Source organism: Hippopotamus amphibius, chromosome 13 (genome assembly GCF_030028045.1).
Source record: "Hippopotamus amphibius kiboko isolate mHipAmp2 chromosome 13, mHipAmp2.hap2, whole genome shotgun sequence".
NCBI classification, from domain to species: domain Eukaryota; kingdom Metazoa; phylum Chordata; class Mammalia; order Artiodactyla; family Hippopotamidae; genus Hippopotamus; species Hippopotamus amphibius.
This window is the reverse complement of record NC_080198.1, coordinates 44,915,297-44,936,295: the sequence shown is the minus strand read 5'-3', so window position 1 is coordinate 44,936,295 and position 20,999 is coordinate 44,915,297. Positions and strand designations below refer to the sequence as shown.

General features: G+C 41.0%; 1 protein-coding gene and 1 long non-coding RNA gene across 10 annotated transcripts in view; one reads left to right on the top strand and one right to left on the bottom strand.

The window, feature by feature from the left end:
* Window positions 1-2,720: 2,720 nt before the first annotated feature.
* Window positions 2,721-20,999, bottom strand: part of NKTR (natural killer cell triggering receptor) — a 47,603-nt gene continuing 29,324 nt past the window's right edge. For 7 of the 9 annotated variants that reach the window (XM_057705878.1, XM_057705875.1, XM_057705876.1 and 4 more), the window contains 7 exons: window positions 15,880-15,967; window positions 15,244-15,389; window positions 10,965-13,850; window positions 8,475-8,570; window positions 7,679-7,735; window positions 7,099-7,203; window positions 2,721-5,555 (listed from right to left, as the gene is read on the bottom strand). In XM_057705878.1, the coding sequence (XP_057561861.1) occupies window positions 5,468-5,555; window positions 7,099-7,203; window positions 7,679-7,735; window positions 8,475-8,570; window positions 10,965-13,850; window positions 15,244-15,389; window positions 15,880-15,967 (3,466 nt within the window). In that variant the 3' untranslated portion in view covers window positions 2,721-5,467. Of the gene's footprint in view, window positions 5,556-7,098; window positions 7,204-7,678; window positions 7,736-8,474; window positions 8,571-10,964; window positions 13,851-15,243; window positions 15,390-15,879; window positions 15,968-20,999 lie in introns of those variants that run through there. The other 2 variants (XM_057705877.1, XM_057705883.1) reach the window with 2 other exon arrangements.
* LOC130834871 (uncharacterized) lies at window positions 13,569-18,269 on the top strand. Its single transcript, XR_009048792.1, has 3 exons — window positions 13,569-13,626; window positions 15,316-15,376; window positions 17,119-18,269. It is a non-coding gene; the product is annotated as an uncharacterized LOC130834871 (long non-coding RNA).

Genomic DNA, 20,999 nt, shown 5'->3' with positions numbered 1-20,999 from the left:
TTCTCTCCCATGTCGGAGAGGAGGAACAGATTCAAACCATGCTGCGGCAGCACAAGTGTGCGTGTGTGCAGAGCAGGGCACAGCCTCTCTAGGCGCGGTATGGAACTGTGTAACTGCGATGGGGGAGGGAGCGCAGAGTGGGCAGTGCCAGAGAACGGAAAGGGACATTGCAGCATGGAGTCCGTGGGGTGGCAGGGAAGTTCCACCTACCTGCTAGGTGCTAACCCAGGGCTCTTCAGGGTGGGGGAGCATAGACCTCTGGGTGTGGGGTTGTGGCGGGGAGGATTGCTCCTGTTCTGAGCTCAGCACTAATAGGCTACAGCTGTAGGAGGTGGGGGCCTAATTCAAACCAGCAGGTTGCCCAGTTCCGTCCCACAGCATAACCGTCATAGCCTAGGCATTCAAGGCCTCCCTAGCATCTTCCAGGATCCTCTCCCACCCTGCTGGTTTCAAGGGGCCCTGGGCCTCTCACTAGTGATTGAGCCTGGCCCTCCCTGTGAAACTTGGGGGACAACCATTCTCCTCCTGGAGGCAAGCCCAGGGGCTAGTGTCCTGGAACTACTTCAGTGTGTTTAGTTCTAAGCATTTAATCCTCACCACTCCTAAGATGGAAGAGTCCTTAGTATGAGGAGTTGTGTTATAAAGGTCAAGCAATTTACCTAGTTACCCACCTCTAAGTGTCAGAGTAGAACTTGAATCCAGGCAGTCTGATTCAGGCCCCAAACCCTTAAAGGACTGTGTCACAGAATAGTTGCTCATAGAGGTCCTTTATTTCTTCAAAATAACATCAGATTGGGCCAGAGGCATTGAGGTCAGTGGGATCCTTCTTGGTCTTTCTCCGGGAACCTGGCCTGGTGGTAGAGGTTTTAGGTGCAGGAGGCCCTCGGTGACCTGAGACTGGGAAGTGCCAGCCCAGAGCCCTATCCACTGTGGGCTCTCTGGGAAGCTGATTCATCTCCAGGCTGGCCTGGGAAGGGGTGAGCACCCCTAGTTCTCATGGCTGGTTGCACCCTCTTTCAGGGTTTATGAGCTGAGAGATTGGTGGTCTAGGGACCATTAGCCTCACATTACAGATGAGCGTCAGGCCTCCAGATGCAGAATGCAGGTGTCTGTCCTGAGAGCCTGGGTCACATTTTTTACCCTTTTGCCGCGCCCCTCCGCCCTGGGTAGTCTGGGTCCTGCAGACCATGAAACTCGGCTTAGTCTGTGGAGCTGGGGTTCGGTAGCTATAGATGAATGGTGGGTCTAGGGTCTCCCAGAGGTAGAAGTGCTTGGCCCAAGCTTGGCATAGTCCCACTGGAGGCCTTCTGATTCACAGGGAGTAGAGAAGGCAGGGTGATGGAGCACTGCCCCTACCTTCTATGGAAATCTTTAAAGGAAACAGTCTGTTAGAGCCTCCTCTCCTCTGTGTGTGTTGCCCAGGTAGGCTTTCCTTGCCTCACGCTCGTCAGGCACTGACTGGAGCTGCCTAGCATCTGTCTGCAAGAGGTGCCATCTTCTTCCAGGGCGCCAGCTCCTCCCCGCCACCTTTACAGCATCAGAGAACTTCCCCCTGCCAAGCAGGAGTCCTCTTGGCACTCTGCCCAGTTCACTCGATCACAAGTCCCTCATGGGATTCAGGCTCTCACCTCTCACTCTGGGCAGCGGCAGTGGATTCCTTCCCCTAAAGACCAGCCATCTGAGCCCAGCTCTTCCCACCTGAGCCATGGCTTCCTGGCCCCTCACCTGGCCATACAGTTTGGGTCACCCATTCTGCAGCAGTGGAGCCTCCCTTCCCTTCCAAACAGTGACGCCTAGCCAGTGTTCATGGTCACTTGTGAGAGGAGCATTTCCCTTGAATTCTCTTGCCAGCTGATTCAGAACAGTCAAAACCAAAGTCCTTGACACGTTTCCTCCCAATACTGCCCAGCTGATCAAGATGATCGCTATCAGAATTTGATTAAAAATCCTTGCGCACTCTAAAAACTAAGACCCTAAAGGAACCTCACCTCGGGATTTCCCTACAGCAAACAGACTCTACAATTTTCTTTAAATTTTAAGGCAACACATCCAGATTTGACTGTTTTCAGGAACTGCCTGTCTGGGGGGTTTACTGTTAACTCAACTTTGAAAACTGAACCTCTGCCAATCTTACTGTGTGAGGCTATGTTGTATTCACTAAGAAAGCACAAATCCCTTTGAGTTCTGAGAAGAAAAAAGTTAATTGTACTTGCCCTGCAAATTCTCATGTGGATGCTAAAAATATCACCATGAATGTTTTCGCCAGGAGTGAGTGCTATGTGCCTGCCTGGTGAACCACTGTTAGGGAGGGACGGTGGAGGCTGTAGGTTTCTTAGCAGGTAAACGTGCCAGCCCTCGGCAGCATCTCACAGATGGGGTGGGATACATTCCCTCCTCAGCAAAGGCATCTGTACGCAGGTCACCTCAGCTGGATGACAACAGAGCCTGGAAGAAACCTGGAGTTGGCACGGGAAGGAAGATCAAGTACCATCGATGGTTCTCTGCGTAGGTAAACATTTCTGCCTGAAGTTCTCTCTAGCTCCACCTCATGCCCCACCACTAATACTCAGCCAGAAGACGAAAATGAGCCACAGAGAGATGAGATGAAGTCTCTTCACTAGCTGGTTCAGCAAAGAGACTCAATGTTTCCTTTTCCATTTCAGAAAGACTATTTGAAGTCTGGATGAATAAAGAAGGATGAAATATGCACAGACTCAAACTTAGACTAAGTATATATTTTAATTTCTACAAGGCTCCCCTTTCAAGTTTTAGGGAAATTTAAATGAAGTGTATACAAATAGACATTGCCAATATGTACAAAATTATTTTCTACAGTTTTTGAACAATACCAGCTATATCATGTTTCATTTGCAGTAAACAGGATGTTACAAAACAGTCCAATAATGCATTTTCTATTAAGAAGCACGATACACAACGTAATTCAATTTTATTAAAAAATAACTTAAAATACAGAACAATCCCCTTTAGGAAGAAAAGCTATTTCTGTAGTCCATTCAGTAAACACGTAAGTTGAATGCCGCAGCTGAGGGCTTTTCTTTTCCATGGAGAAAACAAACAAGGCTTCGAGGGCCCACCTTTTCAGCATAAAATTCTACCCACAGCGCAAAAGACAAAGTTATCGCCTGTGGGAGGCACGATTCTAAAATGCCCCTCCCCCTATTTCATGCCCCAATCCCAGGAACCTGTAAATATGATATCACTTCTGTGATTATGTTCTGTGGCATGGCTGACCTTAATATAGGGAGACTATCTCACTGGGCTTGATCTACTCACACGAACCTTAAAACAGAGGAGGAAGGCAGAGAGACCTGAAGCATGAAAAGGCCTTGACAGACCACTGCTGGTTTGAAGATGGAGGGAAGCACACAAGAAGGAACGCGAGCAGCCTTAAGAAGCTGAGAGAGAGGACCCCGGCTGGCAGCCAGCAAGAGCTGAATACTGCCAACAACTCTTCCCCAGAGCCTCCATAAAGAAAAGCCGCCCTGCTGACCCTTGATTTCTGTGAGAGAGAGACTTGTGAGACCCTGAGCAGAGAATCCAGCCATACTGTGCTGGACTCATGAGCTACAGAACTGTAAGCTAAGAAATGAGTCTTGCTTTAAGCAGCTAAATTTGGGGTAATTTGTTACACAGCATTAGAAAACTAATATACTGCCCAAAGGTAACCTTCCTTCAAGTAATTAGATCTGGAAGTTTTTGTTTGGGTTCTAAATGCAACTTTTTTTCCACTGAGTACTATTAAGCAATATTCTCCTCTGCAGGCAACCTTTGAAAACCCTTCATACGATCACATGTTGTTTTGTATTCACTATCAAGTACGTTTGTTTGACTTAGGTCCTATTTTCTAATGTATCCTCATCTATCAACTTGGCAAACAACTGGCCACTTAACCCTGTTCATGAACCTCTCATGGGTGATGGTTTTAATACATCCAAGGTCACCCCTCCGTCCATCAGGGGTGGTCAGATCCCTCCAACTGAGGGCTCTTTCCCACTTCCCAAGTACACCAGGCAAGGCCTTGGGTAGGATGGCACAGAGTTGTGCATCAAACATCCAATATGAATTTTTTCTGCATAACTGGATTAAACTGGCACTAAGGTGATTAAGTACACTTGGGGAAAAAACTCAAACTAAAGATTAAAAAAAAAAAACTCACCAGTTTTTACAGGTCAAATAATTTTTGCAGGAACCACCCAAGACTGTGAAAATGTGTAATCTATGCAGTACTGCACATCCCAATTCCCTGTCTGTTGTCATAAGTTTACCATCTCACACAAGGCTTCACTGAGTCAGCGCAGGCCACTGAAACAGGGAAACATGCTGGCAGGTACTGAGAAGAGTTCAACTGCTCTTACTTAAAAGACTTAAAAGTAGAGCCCAGCAAAATGTGTCCAGGATGGTGGCAGGCAGATCTTGGTGTTACTTTTGAAGTCCATTCTCCAGTCAGCTCTTCCAGGGGCACACGCATCAGTTCTGTGCAGCAGACCCGAGTGGCCACAGGACCCCGTGCCAATCCTGCCTGCTCCATGGCCCCCCAGCCCACACCTGTGCTTGAGAGAAGCCCTCCAAATATTTAAAGTGAATACAGCTTAGAAGGAACCATGTTTGGTGCCAATGAGTTTTTTAAAAATTCAATTCTCTCTCTGATGGAATTCTAATCTGTAGTATATAAGAATAATGCACCAAAAGGTACCAAGCACCAAAGCATAAACTGGAATAGAACTGTTTTTTTACAAGCTGAACTTTAGATAGTATTTATTAAAAAGCACATAAAACATTAGGGCTTTAGAGACAGTGCAGGTATTTATAGTTAAGGCTGAGTTATTCTTCTTAACCTCACCCGCCAGCCTGAAATAATACAGACAGTGGGCTGTACAGTGACTACTTTCCTGATCCTCTGAGAGAACAAAGAAGTAAGGAATGAATTAAGAACCCCAGAGCCACTGCCTTATACTCCTGGTTGCCGTTAGTATCAATTCTGGGTGGTTTGTATTTAAGAGCACTCATGTATAAGATTCTGTGTAATCGGTATATAAGTATTTGGCCACCTTTCACAGTTCTCCTTCACAGTTCTATGCTTGGCAGCATATATGCTAAAACCTTAAAAATGAGCAAAAACTGTATTCTAAGAAATACATGAGATAGAGAGAAATAATCTAAAATAATATTGCAAATTATACCTAAATTTCATGATTTCTTGATTCAAGAAAATGAAATTCATTTCCATAGTTGGCTACTGTAAAATGTGGCATACAAATATTTTTAGGAGACATATCTGTATTTTAAATTCTGTGCACATGTAAATGAACAAATAAGAAGTGTCCATTTTTCAAATCCATCTCTAATATTGAAATAGAACAACAGACTGCCAGTAAGCTTCTTAAACGTTTAAGTTACCAGATATTTACAAATAAGATATAATTTGTATCAAAAAAAGGGGACACTTTCAACTATATCTGCTGCTTTCACTGGGACTCCGGTGATGAGAGTAACTTCGGTCACTGTCACTGTCAGAGCCATAAGATCTACAACTCCTGTGTAACAAAACAAAGCAGATACACAAATACCTTTTAATTGTCAACCCTTTGAATTCTTGTAACTTCTTTTTTGACATGAGTGGCTTGAAAGCAAGTGGCTTGGGGAGGCACAGCATTGTGGGTGGGCGAGTGGAGTACTGACTGTGGCAACACTGTGGACTTTTTAAAGATGTCAATGACAGATGGTGGTAATATCAAGGTTAAGATAAAATAAAGAAACATCGCTTCCTGGGGAATTACTTGAAATCCACTCATGTATATGAGAATAATTTTCCATGTTACCCAAAATGGACAATATTTAATTAGACTGAGGAAGTTAGGGAAAATAGGCCCATAAAGAGAGTTTCATTAAAAGACAAGAAAATCAAAATCAAATGAAAATGGGAGCCCAATGAGGGGTGAGGGTGAGGTGGGGCAGGGACAGGACCACTGGGATAGTGAGTCAAGAGGACTTGGTTATGGTCACTATTCAGTTATTTTGAAAAATATTCACGACAGGCAATCACTTTGCTTGATGCTAAGGGCACACACACACTAGACTAAGTGGAGTTCCCTGGGGCTCGAGGATAGTACAGAATAGGGGACAAGATAAATAAAGCATATGGTGGGGGTGTGGGTGTGGGGAGGGCAACATATCTCAGGGTCAGCAGTCAGGAAAGGTTTCCCAGGGGCAGTGAGTGGGTTACAGTGAGACCTGCAGAGTAGGTGAGAATTGGCTATTTCAAGAGGCAGAAGGGGAGATGGTGAAGTGGGCATGTGAATCTCTGGGCAGAAAAACGGTTCCAGGACGTTAGTGTGGGGAAGACAGAAAAGCCCAAGCTGGAGTTGGTAGCTGGAGAGGCCTCCACGCAATGCTGAGGAGCAGGGACCAGCCCCTGAGGGCAGTGAGGCATCCCTGAAGAGTTTCAACAGGGGCTGTCCAGACTACACTGATATTCTACAAGCATGACTGACTGCAGTTGCAAGGCACAAGGGAAGCGTAAGACCAGATGCCACCAGGAAAGGGACATTATGGAAAGTAACCACAAAGATTCCTGCGGTACTAGCCATATGCTACATAAAACATATCTACAAATACATATAATATACAAAAAACATTTTTAACCGTATAAACTGCAATCCTGCTAAGTGATTATGATATTTTATTATACTTTACATTTTTCAGAATATTACTTTTTTTAAAATTTAAAACACTGACAAATTGGCTGTTATTTCTAGCAAGTAACCTTACTTAAAGAATGGGCCATGGTCTGAGTGGCCTTCTCTCTTTATTCCTTCCAAAAGAAACATTTGTTCAAGGATTTGTGAATATTTAAAAATCCATTTTAGATTCAAACATTAACAACCACCAATAAACATTACCCAGCAACTCTTAATACAAAGGCCATTTGCAGTAACTGCCTTAGGGTTGATGAAATTTCAGAAGAGAAAGAAGTATTTCTGTCCTCAGAAGATGATGCTTTCTCTTCTACAGCAGTCTATCACTCCACACCCCAAGTACCTGCAGTAACTTACAGTACTTGAAAGAACAGAGACCCACCTGGACCGCCTGTTGTAGCTTCTGCCTCGGTGATAACTGTCGCTCCTCTGGCTTCTGCTTCGGCTCCGACTCCTACTATAGTAGCTATCATAAGTGTAGGACCTGCTTTAACAGCAATAACAAACACTAAATTTTCCCATTCCAATACTCATATATTCCCATTTCTTTTTAGGTTCTTAAGTGTCCTGTTAGAACATGGGCACTATATGACAGCATGAAGACACATCTGCATAACAAGTACTGGAAACATTTAACAACTGTCCCAAATCAGACTTACCATATTCAACAGAAAAATGTTAATTTCTTTTCTGCATTGAAAAATATCACAAAATTAACACTGTTAGTTTAATTGAATCTGGTGGACCAATTATGGTCACTAAACCCCTGCCACTACAATTTGACATCAGTTATCACTTTTGACACTAGAGCACAATGGGCCAACAGATAAAAAACTGCTTAAAAAGACAAATACATATTTTTCAATAAAATACAATACCTTTTAAAAGGGAATTAAGGGCTTTATAAAACAAGGCCCTTTTAATTCTGCCCCTGTAGGTGGTTTCCCAATCCCTGTCCATACCTGGACCGACTGTGGGGATCATACGAGCTGCTCCTGGATCTGCTCCTGCTGGACATCCTAATAGTAATCACATGAGGGGCTATTAACGTGTGGCTCAGGACAGGCTATATCGAAAATATAGACATTTATTTGCTCATCAAGGAGAAAACACAATGAAATCCAGCAGCTATATTTATTTCATTTTCATATCAAAAGTATATTGGAATTTTTTTAAAAAGCATGCTGGATTTCACAAGAGAAGTAAGTTTTACACAATTCTTTTGTGAGGTGCACATAAAGAAAGTCACTGGGGAGAACTGGGTGGGTAAGGAAGAAGACACAGGTGGGACACTTGTAAGTAAAATGAAGTTGCAGCAGTGGTAAATACCTGAGAGGCAAAAGAGGACTGGAAGAAGCTGGGCAAACCAGAAACTTGGGGTCACCCACCACATACACACTTCTTCCTTTGTCCTCTTTTAACAGTCCTCCTCTCCCAATTATCTAACCCAAGTTAAGAGATGACTGCCCATGGATACTTAGGTTAAAGAGCATGTACTTAGGGGTTCAGGTAGTAGTCAGGGCCTCTTTTAAATATTTCTAATGCTTCTCTTTCCTCACTCTGAGAAGATCCGACCCTGAGAATAGCCAGTAAGAATCTGATAGCTCTTTGAAAGAAAGAACTAGCTGAGAAAGTAGGCCTGTCTGGTATTCAGCAATGACAAGATCCTTAACAGCTACCCCACTCTGCCTGTGCAGGACAGGCCTTGAAAAGGAGACAGATGGAGACCACAGAATACGGCAAGATTCAAAAGCTCACCTATGACTTTTGTAACTGCGGTAGGAACTACTCCGGCTTCTTGTGCGGCCTCTGCTGTACCACCCTCTGCTCCGACTTCTAGAGTAGCTTCTTGATCTACAATTAAGAGTGGAAAAAATATAATTATATTAATTTATTATGCTGTTAAAATTAATTTCTAGCAGGGCAGGAGGGGGAAAACCCAACAAGAGGAAAGGTCTCTGGAAAGGTCTCTGATGAACTCCTCACAGTGGGTATGAGAGAGATGGGTAATGAGGGTTTAAACTGAACAGAATGAAATAAATAAAAAACAGAAAAGGCTGATACAGGTATGATCCTAGGAGCCCTATCGGTAATACCAGAAGAGGAAACAATCCAAATTTCCATTAACAGTAGAATGGGTTTAAAAAAATTAACACAGATATATACTGAAATATTACAAAGTAGGAAAATTACAGCTACGTGTCTCAACAGATGTAACTCTTGGGAACATACTGTTGAGTGAAAAAGGCAAATGTAGAACATCTATACACATAAAAAAGGATTTTGTTTGAAAACAAGCAAAAACAATTTTATATACGGATAGAAACGTTTATAGTAAAACTGTAAAGAAAACCAACAAAATTATAACAGAAGTTTAGAATAAAGTTTACCTCTAGGAGAGAAGAGAGAAAGTAGGATAGCATCTGGTACGGCTACATTAGGTACGTCAAAGCTCTAGTTTTTAAGCTAGATACCATTTAAAATTATTTTTTAAACCTTCATCATTTAAAAACATTTTACACCTATTTAATATTTAATAAAACAAATAAGAAATTTACTGCAATTTTGATCCCACTTTGCATTCACTTGGCTCCCCACCCTTCTTCCCCTAGTTCATGCTTGTCATTTAGGAACAGAACAATACCCCTGTGTACACGCTACTTATATAATATCTTCACAGGTTTTATTCAGCATGTACTTATGTTTTGGAAGACAGGTGCAGTTTATCCGCAAGGACACATTCTGTTCTCATAAGATTCTAGTCATTTACTCAACAAACAATTATAGAGCGACTCTGTGAGGTGACTGAAAGATAAGCAGCAAACAGTCCCTGACTTCAATGAGTTTGCAGGCGAGAAGGGGAGTCAGGCTTAGGTGGGTAACAAAACAGGGAGGCAAAGTTTAGCTATCTCAGTCTACTACCTGTGAGCTGCCCAACTTAAGAGCAAATTTCTTGGCATTTCTATGCCTCCCTGTCTTCATTTACAAGATGAAATACTACCCACTCCAAAGGGAGGGGCAGGAAGGCAGATGAGAGTGGCTGGCATCACCAACAGCTCAGAGCTGTCTGAGTGTGAGGTGAGCAGACACTGAGCAGACAGGAGGCTGGAGTAGCTCAACAGGCACCTGCATCTACGATATGAACCCGGAGAGAAAACGTCAGGATTCACCAGCTCTCTGGGCCTTGCTGGGAGTCAGAGCAGGAGGAGGAAGAGATCCCCACAACTCAAGCATGGAATGGTTTGAGAGGGATGAGGAGGGCTGGCAGAGGGCTTCTAGAAGGACTGAAGGGACTGAAAACATGCCCTGGCACTGCCCGTGCGGAAGTACCTGAAAATCTTAATCAGCTGAGTGAGATGGGGGAGGGAAGGCACAGAATACAAACTGCAAGCCAACTAAAGAGTAAATGGGAGATGGTTATTGTAGACGGTAATGTTGGTTCCTATTTTTAAAGAAATTTGGGTGAGGGGAGACAACGACTTATAAATAACTAGGAAGAAAAAAGTTACAGATTCTAACTGCATTTTAAGTTCAAGGGATGAAAATCAAGTACAATATAATAAAGGATATGAGTAAGAGGCAGTGAGGCAAAACCATGAAACATTTACAAGGAAAAGAAAAGAATACAAATTACTTATTAACTTTATACCACCATCAACAATTTTTTTAGTTTTAAAAATGCTCATTCTCTGCATTATCCAATCTAGGCTGACGACAAAAGTTAGATGTAACTTGAGCCAAAAATCAATCAATCAATCTAAAGATGATCATTTTTACCATTTCCTGCCTCTTGAATAAAGATCAACTGGATGCATGTCTTAGGCAGGTAACTTTGCCTCTTTGGCCCTCACCTTCCACTTGTATAAAATAAAGCGTTAGATTACTGATCTCTAAATCCTACATATTCTGTAAATGCAAGATTCCCTTCTGAGGCATCACTAACAGTACAGAGAGTGGTCCCACACCTTTAAAGATGGAGAACTTGCTGCCTATCACGGTAACTCATTGCAACTGCCACAGAGCTTTAACAGATAGCAAAAGTTTTTTACCCTGAGCCCAAATTTCTTCCCCTTAAATCTCCACTCCCTGTGTCTTCAGTCTGCTCTGTGAGTCACACAGCACAAGCCATCGACTTATTCCCTCCCAGATATGTGGAAATCGTGATCTTGTCCCTAACTCTGATGTTCTTCTAGGCAAAACAATACAGACTCTCCTTGGGAGAAAAAAAGGAAAGAGAATAATGCTCACCGATAAGATGATGTGGAACTTCTCGATCGACTTCTTGAGTGACTGTAGGAGACAGACCTTGTTCTGTGTCTTGATTTGGTCTCAGATTTACTTCGAGATCTACTTGGACTCCTGGAATGGCTGTCACCATCCCGACTAGGTGTCTGCTCATCACTTGAACTCTCCTGATTTCTTGGCCTCCGGTTTAAGCGTGCTGTCTTCCTTACTTCATCAAAGAGAGATCCAGGTCGTACTTTATTTTTGCTTTTAATTTCTATTCTCAAGCCTTGTGGTTTCATTTCAGGCACAGTAGTCAATGCCTTAACATCCACAGCACCCAATGTGGTAGGTGGTGCTGCCAGGTTCCCCACACCTTGCAGGGGCTTCCATTTATTATCCACGAGGCTGGTCTGGCTTTTCTCAGCCACCTCCCTCTTCACAGTGCTTTCTACAGCACTGGCCAAGCTGGCAGAGCTGCTGTCCTGTTTTCCCACATCGCCCACCGTTTTGCTTTCTGACATGCTGCTTTCCTGTTTTCCCAACTCTGCCTCAGGATGCTCTGTTGGCATATCCTGCTTTAGAACAATGCTTACATCCGGGGTGTCAAGCCTTGAATTTCCTACAGGGGAAGCCCCCTCGGCCTTTGCTGGGGAACTCCTATCAGGAGTGCAGATCTCCATGTTGTCATCTGTTTGAAGCATGTCCTCCACTCCGCTCGGGAGGCTCTCTTCAATAGACTGAATGTTCGGGGGAGAACTGACTACATTTTCCTCAGTGTTTAAAGCTGCGGGAGAAACACTGAGTTTACTATCATCTTTAGTAGGCTGATCAATATCTGATGAGACCGTTATTGGATTATGTTTATCTGAAAGGCTGCCATCTTCACAGGGCTTCTCAGTTTGGGGAATATTATCTTTTATGGTTTCACTGTTTTCAGAAACTTGTTTTTTCTCTTTTGCCTCCTGAGTAACTTGCTTTTCATTAATCTCCTCCTCCTCCTCTTCACCAAATTCTAGTGGAGGCTGCCAGTGAAATGCTTGTTTTCGTTTTGGAGCCTTGTGCTTTTTATCTTTTTTCCCTTTCAATTTCTCTTTCGCTTTTTTGGTGTGTTCCCTTTTAAGATGCTCCTTTGAGCTGTGTTTATGCTTGTGTGGCTTCCCTCTAGTATTTTCTGAATTGGAATAGAAACCCTCAGAATCAGAGGTTGATGACCGCTGTTTGCTTGATTTCCAGGCACCATTACCATCAGGCAGTAAAGTATCTGCTGAAGACTTAGTGGTGGGTTTGGCTTTGATATGAACGTCACCCAAATCTGACTCAGAATCTGAAGTGGCTTCACCTTCCTCCTTATCAGAAGACGGACGAGAATTATTTTTACTGTTTTTAGTTATATCTTGTTCAGAATTTGACTCAGAGTCCCATTTACTGCCAGCATAATTCTTCCTTTTGGGCTTACTGCCATTTCTAAAGTGATCAGGAAGATTTTCTTTCAAAGTTCTTTTTTTTGAATGTGGGCATTCCCGTTCAGGCTTAGATTTCTCTTCATCTCTGTTTTTCTCTTGTTTATTATTCATTTCCATTTGGACTTGCTTCTCTTTTTCCTGGGCTGACTGTGTAACCCGAACACTTGACTGTTCACTGTCTGAAGAATAATCTAAAGATGACCTGCTTTCACTGTACTTTCTATGACATGAAGACTTGTCTCTGCCTTTGACATATTTATTACGAAGCGTCTTTTCAGAGCTGCTGCTGTGCCTTTTATTTGAGGTGTTATTCTTCTTCCCACTGGATCTAAATTTTCTCTTGGCTCGTCTTCCATCATCACTGCTAACAGAAGAGTATGAAGATGATCTACTACACCGTGAGCGGTCACTATACTTACTACGTGAATGAGATCTAGAGGAGGGAGACCTAGACCTTGAATGTGAACTAGCTAAACTTCGAGACCTTGTGTATGATCTGGAATAAGATCTACTCCTAGAAGATCTGCTCCTTGACCTTGGTGAACTTTCTGAACTTCTATCACTGTATTTTGAATAAGTGCTCCGATCACTTTCTGAATTTTTCTCTCTTTTATGGTAGGATGATGAACTACCAGTCTCTTTAATATTTGCTAAACTATAAGTGCTTTGGATGGGCAGCAAATGGGTTGTTTTAGCTTTCATTTCCTGGATTCGTTCATAAGAGGGCTTCCAGGGCTTCTGCCCAGGCTTCCACCTTGAAGGAGGGGGGCTGTCACTCAGTGGTATTACAGGAATATTTTCCGCCACCACTGGCTGTACTACAACATTTTCATTTTGTGTCACTGTTGCTCTTAAAGGTTCTGTTTTAACAGATTTATTTTCACTTAACTGAGAGGCTGTTCTTGGTGATTTTGATGCTGTTCTTTGGTGCCCTGACTTAGAACTAGATCTGGACTTTGATCTACTTCGAGAATGTGATGAGGATTTTGATGGAGTCCTCGATCTTGAGCTTCCTCTCGAATAAGACCGCGAGTGAGATTCTGACCTACAGGAGTCCCTGCTGGAACGGGTTGAAGAGCTCTGGTCACCCTTGTCCGACTCAGACCAGGCCCTCTTGGACGAGTGATGAGATGACAAGGAGGAAGAGCGAGATCTCCTTTCTCTATCACATGAGGACTTCACCCGTCGGGTGGAAGATTTTAAGGATTCTATGTCAGACGGTACAATAATCCTTCTCTTCTTTGTCTGTTTGTGCCTTCTGCAATGTTTCTGCTTTTTAGCTTTCTTTTTATGCTTAACCTTTTTCTCTTTTCTGCGTTTTTTATGGTGACCATCAGAGTGTCTTGCTGTACTTAGATCTGAATAATATCCATTATAGGACCATGATCGAGATCTCTGGGACAAGCTTCTTTCATCCCATCGGCTTGAACAGGGGTCACTTAACCTACAGAAAAGGACAGAATGTGCGTGCAATTATTTACAGGCATGTTTTCTATGCTTTAAAATTAAAACACATTTGTTATCAATACAAATGCATCAACAGAAGCTTAGTTAACAACCAAGTACTGACTCTGTCAACACTTTAAGCACATGTAGGAAGGATAAACCAAACAGTTGATAGGCCTGGTCCTGACCTTGTAATTTCAAAGAGACAACCACTAACAGATTCACTTACAAAAGGATTTTTTTCAGATCCAAGCCAAGAATTTTCAAATTCAATAGAGAAATAATTTTGAAAAACAAACCAACTACAGTAATCAGAAAAGCACTGCTGACCTACCGAATTCCTGGCTATGATCCACTCAATAACGCTCTGCTTCCACGAATAATTTCTGAGGGAGAATCAAATCAAGTTCCCAAACAATTCTGTTAATTCTCTAAGATAAAGGATAACTGTCTAAATTTTAAGAGAAGCCTCTTTTTTTTTTTTTTTGACCGCACGGCTTGTGGGATCTTAGTTCCCCAACCAGGAATTGAACCCAGGCCCTGGCAGGGAAAACTCCGAGTCCTAACCACTGGACTGCCAGGGAATTCCGAAGAAGCCCTTTTTTCTTAAGAAGCTAGCATTGTTTTTATCTCAGCCTCATAGAGGTAATCAACGACTTTCCCCTAAGGTTTTAGTTAAACTACTTAGTATAGAAATTGGGGGAAAAGTACATGAAAATAGATGCAGGCTTTAAAATCTCAGTGGTAATGTCAGGGCTCAAAACTGAGAGTTCTCACCACTGTGTCACACCACTTCCACACAGCAGACGCACATCTTTTCCTCCCTCTTCCAACTTCAAACCATTCTGCTGGATGTCCGCAGAGAAAAAGAGATTCTACCATGAACAATTACACAGGGTCCCACGGGTACATTCTGCACTAGCTATTCTGGGGCCAGCCCCATTTCTAAAATAGATATTCCACTGTGGGGTGTCACTGAAGACAAAGATGGGTACACCTCTGAAGAAGCAACAGTCCCTGGGGTCAGAAGTTAACACAAACACTGGGTACAGATTTTCCTATCTACCCATTTATTCATTAGTGACTATGAAAACAGGCTAGGAAAGAATCTGCTATACAATTTTTTTTTCAAGTCCTGATTATTTCTAAAATTGAACAGGAAATCTGTAAGAAATTCAGTAGGATTATAGTACTGTGAGGGAAAAAAGAAACTGATTTAAAAGCACCGAAAGCCAAGCAGCCCTCCTCCCATTTCACCAAGCATTCCCAAATGTATTCTTTTTGGTCACAGCCTAATTTTAAACATAAATATCTACTGAAAAGTCCAGAAGTATGTCTCTATCCCCTTAAGACCTAAAATAGAGCGGACACAGGATTGTACTTATACTTACTTATCTCCTTTACTCCATTTTTCTCCACTAGGTGGTCTATATGCTCTTAATCTCTGCATTTCTTCTTTCCAGTGAGGAGGAGTTTCACTGCTATCATCATCATCTGATTCAGAACAGGATCTGGATCTTGGAGGTGTGTGATAGCGCTTTAAAAACAAAGTTAGGAATAACTATCTTTAAAATATCTCTCAATTGTAATCTGCTATAGGACAGAGGCAGGTTATAAGACTCAAAAGACCCAATCTTGGATGCCATTTAAAGGCAATAATGATTGAAGTACTAAGAGGATGGTACGAAGCTATGCCAGACAAAAAAAAATAAGAAAGCTGGAGACTCACCTATAATCACATACATACATTTCCTCTTTTAAGTCCCAATGGTTATATTCATTAGCCTAGATTATTCAACATGCTAACTTTTCTCAACATACTGATTATTTCATATCCAAACCCATTCAAACACATCAGTAAACACTGATCTAATAGCAGTGCCTTCCTATAACTATATAGAATACAACTAGCTCCCTGGACAGATTTTGGACTATACCTAAGATTAAAGCTAGAATTTTGCCTGTGGTAAAAACATTTTACTGCTTAGATAAGTAATTTGAAAACAGTCAAGTTTTAACACACATACAATTGTGCCCCTTCCTTTAATCTTCCGTCCAGACTTTGATACAGATGGTTTCTGATCACTTACAATGGGTGTAACATCAGGAATCTTCCTGGAAAAGAAGATTGAAAATTAAAAATAAACAAACGCTAGGCAGTTTTTCAGTGTTTAAATGCAGAATTGATGCTCCTATAATACGAAAACACTTCATTTAGACCAACACTTTTGTAGAATGAGGCACTCCACATAACCTAATTTTCTAAGCAAATCCTTTAAATACCAAAACTTAAAACAAACAAAAAAAGTAACCCATATTTTAAAGTACAGAACTATTTTCAAGCAAAATCCTTTGTTAGACATCTCTTGTCAAAACAGCAACGTTCTAAGGGAATCCTGAGATATTGCTGAGTCTAATGCTCAAGTGTTTTTAATAGTTTTAAATTTTATTTTATATTCTTAACAGGTTGTCTGTCTACCCCACTTTACTAGAAGCTGTCCCTCCTTCAATGCTCTGAATCTGCTACTTTATCTTATGGGTAATTCTAAGATTATAGTTTTTATGGCGGCTACGGTCCTCCATGCATAAGAAGTCTTTTCATACTTGACTGAGTTTGTTTTGTATCTGTTATTATTAACATAACAGTTAGCTTTTATTGAGGACTTACTATGTGTTAGGCATTATATTAATAAGCATTTTAAACATACTTTTTTATTGAGTAAAATATATATAACATAAAATTTGCCATTTTAACCATTTTTAAACATACAATTCAGTGGCATTAATTATACTCACAATGTTGTGCAACCATCACTACTTCCCAAAACTCTTTCATCACCCCATCCCAAAACTCTACCTATGTTACACAATACCTCTCTATTTCCCTCATTCCCTTAGCCTCTGGTAGCCTCTAATATATGGCCTCTAATAACACTCCATTGTATATATAGACCACATTTTGTTTATCCATTCATCTGTTTCTGGACACGTGGGTCGTCTCCAGCTTTTTGCTATTGTGAATAATGCTGCAGTGAACCCTGGAGTACAAGTATCTGTTTGAATCTATTCTCAATTTTTTTGGATGTATACCTAGGCGTAGAATTGCAGAGTTACATGGTAAATTCACGTTTAACTTTTTGAGGAACCACCAAACTCTTCCACAGCAGCTACATCATTTCAGACTCCTACCAGCAATGTATGAGAATTCCAATTTTTTCCACATCCTCGCCGACACTAGGTTTTGGGGGGTTTGTTTTAAATTACAGACATCCTGGGCCTTGGCTGGTGGCGCAGTGGTTAAGAATCCGCCTGCCAGTACAGGGGACACAAGTTTGATCCTGAGTCTGGGAAGATCCCACATGCCAGGGAGTAACTAAGCCTGTGCGCCACAACTACTGCGTCTGCACTCTAGAGCACTCGTGCCACAACTACTGATGCCCATGCACACTGGAGCCTGTGCTCAACAAGAGAAGCCACAACGAGAAGCCCGCACACCACAAAGAAGAGAAGCCTCCAATCGCCGCAACTAGGTAAAGCCCATGTGCAGCAACAAAGACCCAAAGCAGCCAATAAATAAATAAATAAATAAATAAATAAATAAATACAGCCATCCTCGTAGGTGAGATATAGTATGTCACTGTGGGTTTGATTTGCATTTTCCTAATGACTAATGATATTAAGTATCTTTTCATGTGCTTGTTGTCCATTTGTATATCTTCTTTGGAGAAATGTGTATTCAAGTGCTTTGCCCATTTTTTAAATTGAGTTGTCTTTTTGTTATTTTTATTGCTCGTGCTTTTGGTGTCAAATATAAGAATCCACTGATGAACCTAAGGTCATGAAGATTTACCCCTATGTTGTCCTCTGAGAGTTTCATGGTTTTAGCTTTTATATTTAGGTCATTGACCCATTTTGAGTTAATATTTGCAAATGATGTGAGGTAGGGTCCAACCTTGCTCTTTTGCATGTGGAAATCCAAGTGTCTCAGCACCATTTATTGAAGAGACTATTCTTTCTCCATGGAATGGACTTTGTACTCTTATCTAAAATCTAATGGCCATAGATGTATGGGTTTATTTCTGGACTCAATTCTATTCCACTGGTCTCTATGTCTACCCTTATGCCAGTACCACACTATTTTGATGACTGCAGCTTTGTAGTAAATTTTGAAATCAGGACATATGAGTCTTCCAACTTTGTCTTCCTTCCTCAAGATTGTTTTGGCTATTTGGAACACCTTGCAATTCCATATGAATTTGGACCCTGACTTTTCCATTACTGCAAAAAGGCTACTGGAATTTAACAGGGATTGCACTGAACTCATAGCTCACTTTGAGTAGTATTGACATCTTAATATTAAGCCTTCCAATCCATGAATATAGAATCTTTCCACTTATTTAGTTTAGGTTTTCTTTAATTTCTTTCAGCAGTATTTTAGATATATACCTATAGTTTTCATTGTACAAATCTTTCACCTCCTTGATTACTTTTATTCCTAAGTATTTTACTCTTTTAGATGTTATCCTACGGAATTACTTTCTTAATTTCCTTTTCAGATTGTTCATTGCTGGTTGTTAATAAGCCTTTTAAAGGCATTAGTTCATTTAATTCTCATAACAACACTAAGAGGTAGGTACTATTATTATTTCCATTTTAAAGATAAAGAATTATAAGATTAAGAGGTTAAAAATGTGGCCCAAGGTCACGGAAACAGATAAAACTTGACCTTATAACCCTTTTATAGGGTTTTCCCCAGCCAGGAATCTGGCTCCAGATAAACATATAATATTACTATAAGAAAACCTGAACTAAAAAGCATATTATAGTTTTTTTCCAGTTATTTCATATTCATGACATCATTTGATTCTCACAATAAGAAGTAGATACTCTTGGTAGGCAATTGTTAACCCTGTTTTCCTCATGGAGAACAAAGCACTGAACTAAATGACTTGCCTATAAGTGTTCAGCATAAACTAATGTTCACCTGGGAACCTTTTAGATGCTGATCCAATGCTGTCACCCTCCACCTCCTCCCCACAACATTCTGATTTAATGCGCTGTATGGCCCAGAAACTGGTATTTTTGAAAGCTTGCCACATTATTCTGAAGTGCAGCTGAAGATGAGAACACGTGAATTAGAGCAAGAGTGGAACCCAGTTTCTGCTAAGCAAATTATAGTGATAATGAGCTTAACTGCTGGTAAATTCAGTTGCTGGTAAGCTCACAAGGCTGACAGTCCCTGTTTCTTGCTCTTGCATACCTTGCATTCTCAGCACACAATTCTAGCTTCCAAAAAACTGATCAAATCTCAAACATTCTAATGAAACAGATCAACTTGCTATCTTCGTATGACAAAACTACCTGCCAATTATGATTTAAAGTAATTCTGCAGAATATAACTTCCAAAGATGTTATGGAACCAAAGAAGAGTGATGACCGAATAAATTTACCAGCAATATTCAACCATAAATACAAGACAGTGTATAAACTACTTCAAAAATACCAGTAACAGGAGTCGGCAAACTTTTTCTTAAGAGTCCCAAAGTAAGAATTTTAGGAATTTTAGGCCAAGAAGAAAATTAAGACGATTATGTAACAAAAAGAAAACAAGTTTTCACAAATGTTTTATCAATGAAATTAGAAATATAATAACTGAGTATCATGTTTTGTAATACAGATCTACTAATGAGAGGAGTGGAATCCTTTTTAGGGAGAATAACATTTCACTTCATTTAATTTGGGTTCAGTATCCCCTTTCAAAACAGATAATGTTAATACTGTTCTTCTGTAATGCTGATCTGTAATGAGATTTTTACATACTCCATCTCTGAAAATAGTTTTTTCACACAGATGGATTATATGTGTAGCATACTGAAGAGTTACAATGGCACCACTGTGATGCGTGGTGCACTGGATAGCATATAAAGCAATGAGAGCACCACATACAAAGTCTCTGCAACTCCTCAATTCTACTGCTGTAGCAGAAAAACAGCCCAAGAAAATAGTGAACAAATGGATGTGGCTATGTTCCAGTAAGACTTTATTTATGGACACTGGAATTTGAATTTCATATAATTTTCATGTTACAAAATATTGTTCTTCTTTTGATTTTTTCCACAAACATTTAAAAACACAAAAACCACATTTAGCTCATGGGCTGTTCAAAACCAGGCAACAGGCTGAATCTAGCCCATGGATGACTGTAGTTTGCCAACACCCACTAGATGACACTGAAATTGACCTTTCAAGTTTTGTACTTGAAAGTTTCCTACTTTCTGAAAACCAACTGGATTTGATCAATGAATGGTGTCTTGTATTTTAAGAAAGAAGGGACTTCCTAGGTGGCGCAGTGGTTACGAATCTGCCTGCCAATGCAGCGGACACAGGTTTGAGCCCTGCTCTGGGAAGATTCCACATGCCACGGAGCAACTAAGCCTGTGCACTGCAACTATTGAGCCTGTGCTCTGGAGCCCATGAGCCACAACTATTGAGTCTGTGTGCCGCAACTATTGAAGCCCATGCGCCTAGAGTCTGAGCTCCACAACAAGAGAAGCCACTACAATAAGGAGCCCGCGCACCACAATGAAGAGCAGTCCCCACTCTAAGCAACTAGAGAAAGCCCATGTGCAGCAACGAAGACCCAATGCAGCCAAAAAATAAAATAAATAAATTTTTAAAAAAAAGAAAAAAAGAAAAAAAAAGAAAAGGATCCCACTAAAATCTGTTCACAAGCCAGAATTTTTAAAAATGAAAACATCAGTATGTTAAGCTATTAGTTTAAAGATACATCCCATTTCATAATAGCTTTTTAAAATGAGACAATACAGAATTTTAAAATATCTAATGAATTAAACAATAACCATATGTAGAGACTTGACTGTGAACAGGGGCATCTGCGTAACTTCTCACGCTTTAATACAGCCCTTCATAGCAAACTTACCAATTACACCAACCACTTTATGGTATTTCTATTCATACATTTCTCTTAACAATTCTAAACTTGAGTCTAACACACAAAATACATTAATACTATTTTTTGAGACCAAATCTAAAGCTACATGTTAGCTTTTCCAATACAGAGAAGTTATCACTGAGCAAGTTAACAACAGTAACATATGGTACTAAATAATATCCCCAGTCACCATGG